Below are 4283 nucleotides of genomic sequence, written 5' to 3'. Positions count from 1 at the left end.
ACGGAGTTTTTGGATCTTTAAGGTACACATACATCATTTTAGTGAACAATACCTATTTTCACTCTATCCAACTATACAAAATACCTTAAAATTCTTCATTCTCACCCCTTGGTATAAATCTCTTTAATGTTATATGCTCGTCTTCTTTTTCCAATATACTTTAATTAGTTTCTTCTGTTACCCTACCCATGTCAAAACAAGTGTCTTTCATGACTATTCTTGAATTATAAGCCTTAACATAACATTAAAATTTCATTATGTAATCACGTGTCTTTCCAATAATGTAAGTATCCAAAAATGTGTTACAAGAACCATCAGTATTGATTTTTGAAAAAATAAAAAAAGTCAAAATTTCAAAGATTTTTCTGAATCATCAACACACACCTACATCAATTGGATGCAACCCTTTGACCCTAACCCACCCACTTTACGCGCATGTATCAATGTATCCCTCACGCGCCTGATTGAGTGAGCTTATGGGCTTATGGTGGGGCGGTAGACAATTACTAATACTAGTGGGGTTGCACGTCACCGATCGGCGCATTCTAGCTTCACCCACTCAACCTCAAATCCATCGTCATTATCACCCACCGTCCACCTATCCACCGTTACCCCCACCCATTTATTTACTACTCCCATAATCCGCACACCCACAAAAAGATCTACCCTTAAACTTCCTCCGCCGCCACCGGAAGCCCGCTTCCCACCACCGCAAATACCCACCACTTTCCACCCGATGTCGTTCTCTAGAAAGATAAAATCGCCGACCACCACTACTGGTTAGGTTGCTAACGTGCGCTTGTGATTGACTAACATACGCTCCCCGAAGAAGATCACCGACATGTCTGCCGCCGCCGGAGAGAAACCTGTACGGAAGTTTCCACCGCCGTGCTGGACGCGCGACGAGGCACTGGTTCTGATTGAAGCGTACCGTGAGCGATGGTACGCGCTCCATCGCGCGTTCCTCCGAACACCAGATTGGGACGCGGTGGCTGTGAAAGTGACAACCAGCTGCCCGGACGTCACCCCGCCGAAGACTTCCGCTCAGTGCCGCCACAAGATGGAGAAGCTCCGTCAACGCCACCGAGCCGAGAAGCAGCGTGCTTCCGCCTTCTCCGGCGAGCGATTCTTCTCTTCCTGGTTCTACTTCGAAGCCATGGAAGCTATGGAAAACGGGTATGACACCGAACCTGGTAATCTCCAAATCGATTCAGAAATCCACAACCCTAAGAGTTTGAATCCGGGTCGTGGACTTCGATTCAAACCTTCCGCAGTTCAGAATTTGGTAACGTTAGCCACCAGTTCCACCAAACATAACATGAAATCAAGCCCAAATTTTGGTCCTAAAGTTTCAAATCGTTACTCTTCATATCCAAATAATGGGTCTAATCAAGAAGACGAAGATGAAGATGGAGGTCTTGTAGAAACCCCAATTGAAGAAACCATATACAAGGGTCATAAATTCCTTGTAGAAGCCCCAATTCGAGAAGCAAAAAACCACAAAAATTCTGCAATTGGAGGAGGAACTTGGAACAAACCACCGATCACCCATCAACCAGAATCCGGACGATCGGGTCTCAGGCCAAGGAAATTCAGCAAGGTCGTCGTCCATGACGATGAGGATGCTAATAACGGCGGAATGTGGGTAAAAGTCCCTAGGAATCCAAATATGTTTAGAGGAAGATCTCAAAACGCAAATGGGAAGGAATCGAACAAGGAAAAGAAGAATAAGGGTGGATTATCGGAGGTGGTGTCGTCGATTAAGTTATTGGGAGATGGGTTTTTGAAGATGGAGAAGATGAAGATCGATATGGCGAGGGAGATGGAGAAGATGAGAATGGAGAGTGAGATGAAACGTAATGAGTTGATATTGGAGTCGCAGAAACAGATCGTGGATGCGTTTGTGAAAGGAGTGATCGAGTCTAGGAAGCAGCAGCCAACAACAATGGCACATTTGTAGGTTCAGTTCATTTGTGATATGATCAAAGAATTCAGAAGGTTTAATTAATGTCTTTTTCAGTTTAAAGGTATTTTAGATGTGTATAAAGTTATGGAAACAATTTGTGAGTTTAATCATTTCTGTTTAAAGTCTCCGTTGATCTGTGAATCCATCTGCCGGAGGTAACTGAAATTGGTCGCCGGTGGTCCTGTTTTAACGATGGTTTGTTGATGCTTTTAAAACTGCCAATGTAGTGGCACATAAACAAGTTTTGGTACTCTTTTAGTTTTTTCTTTTTTACTGGTTTGATAATTATTTATTTATAGTTAGAAATTCTATTTGTAAATGTTGAACCACAAAGCTTTTTTAAAATTTGCTAGAAATGTAAAAGTTTTTCCTTTAAGAGTTTGATAGTTTACAAAGAATAAGATATGCAAAATTGAGTTGCATGAATTTGAAAACAAACACTTTAATTACAATAAGGCTGGAAAACTTCCCTTACACTGAAACATCATTCAATGGGTGAGGGAAGCAACCCGTTGGAAAGAGGTGGGAGGGGGTGCCGTACTCTCTCTTTTCATGTTATTGGTTGTTTTTTTAATCTTTTTTTTTTATATTTATAAAATTATATACTTACTAAAAAATATATTAAAATTTATGGTTTTTAATTCCTTACAAAATAAGTATAATATATATATGAAATATATTTAAAAAATATATATATACTAAGGGAGCTTTCCACCTATTCCTTGGTTTTTAGTTAAGAAAAAGAAAAATGGTTTTTAGGTAAGGAAAAATAGTTAAGAAAAAGAAAAATGGTTTTTAGGTAAGGAAAAGAAAAATGAGAGAAGTGATGGTGTGGCACATGACAAGTAAGGGAAACATTTTTCCGATAGCTTCCGGTCTAATAGAAAATAACAATGGATAACACTAGGGGTGATGATGCAGAAAATAACAATGGATAAGACTAGGGGTGATGATGTATTTTTGGTTTTGGAAAATGTAGAATTTTTTTTTACATGTTTTAGAACTATGCATGTTGAAAACTAACATGGAAAAAATATTGAAAATGAATGGAAAAAATATTGAAAATGAATTTGTAAAAAACAAAGAGTTTATATTTATGCTCATTCTTTTATTAAATAAATAAACATAAACAAAATTTATGAAATATTGGTATATGTTCATTTTTTTATAAAATAAATAAACATAAACAAAATTTGTGAACTATTGGCATAATGTTTGGTTTGTTTACAATATAGTTCCAAAGTCTAATTATTTACCGAATATTGATTTTCTATCTATATGTCATAGTTGAAATTGCATAGGGAATATATAGAGAAACGGAATAAGGAATATACAGAGAAACGTTGTTAAGTAAGATATATACTTGTAATGAATTTTGGTGATGTTATTTGCCCTGCTGCATACACAATTAACTTTCATGCATTTGATGAATCAATCGAGTTTGCAAATCATAACCGGTTAATTATGTTTGTTGGTGACATCCTCGTTATATATAACTTTAATTGTGGGGAGCCTTAGGTACAGTATATTTTCTCCATGTCTGATTTTAGCCACCAAACTTTTCCGTTTTCAGATTTTTGCCACTTTAGCCTCTTATCAGTGTCTCCACTGCCTTTGTCTACCGCCTCCTTTTCCTCTCTTCGTATCTCGATCATTCTCTCTGATTTCAAATCACATATTTCTTTTTCTTGCTGGGTCGAAACCCCTTTTCTTCATTCAACCTCGCAGACACTCTGATCGCTCATCGATGTCACGTCGTTTGCTAGCCATTTCCCCTAAAATGAATTATCTATATTAGACCATCCGAGATAGAATCCGTATATCAAATTATGTTCTCAATTCCAAGAGTTCGTCAATCGTCACTTTGTTCGACGATCTTTATACCAAATCGTCTCTTTTCGCTTTGATGCTTGTTAAACTTGATGATTGATACAAACATAATTTAATTATGACATCTGGTTTTGATCGCTTATTTGACTTGGTTTTTTAGTGTAAGTTAAGTATATTATGTTGATAGATTGGATATTGGTTTGGGATGGGCTGGGGATAGACTGGGAAAAAGCTCAAAATACAAAGGGGATGGGATTTGATTCCCCGCATCCGTCAGAGATGAGGATGGGGATAGGGATGAGAACGAGGTTAGACACTCGGTGATGGGGACAGTGATGGTCAACCCCGCCCCAAACTCGCCTCATTTTCATCCCTAACGGCAATACATTGTTATCACATTAAAACTAATGCTTGCTATCTGTCACCAACGAAAGGATAGAAGATTCACAAATTTGAAGGAGATGTCTCCCTTGCATCTCAAATCTCA

At 38.2% G+C, this 4283-nt stretch overlaps 1 protein-coding gene across 1 annotated transcript; it reads left to right on the top strand.

The window, feature by feature from the left end:
• Window positions 1-524: 524 nt before the first annotated feature.
• Window positions 525-2224, top strand: LOC145001133 (uncharacterized). Its single transcript, XM_078960483.1, has one exon. It carries the CDS (start codon window positions 842-844, stop codon window positions 1958-1960), a length of 1119 nt encoding a protein of 372 aa, XP_078816609.1. The 5' UTR covers window positions 525-841; the 3' UTR covers window positions 1961-2224.
• The last annotated feature ends 2059 nt before the right edge of the window (window positions 2225-4283 follow it).

The sequence above is a fragment of the Lactuca saligna genome, chromosome 6 (assembly GCF_052625555.1).
Source record: "Lactuca saligna cultivar CGN05327 chromosome 6, ASM5262555v1, whole genome shotgun sequence".
Taxonomy (NCBI): Eukaryota; Viridiplantae; Streptophyta; class Magnoliopsida; order Asterales; family Asteraceae; genus Lactuca; species Lactuca saligna.
Note: the sequence above shows the minus strand (reverse complement) of the source record. Positions and strands in the feature narration are given on the sequence as shown.

What these genes read in the sequence shown, in the direction of transcription:
- LOC145001133 (XM_078960483.1), top strand. Translation starts at nt 842, where the DNA reads ATGTCTGCCGCCGCCGGAGAGAAACCTGTACGGAAGTTTCCACCGCCG.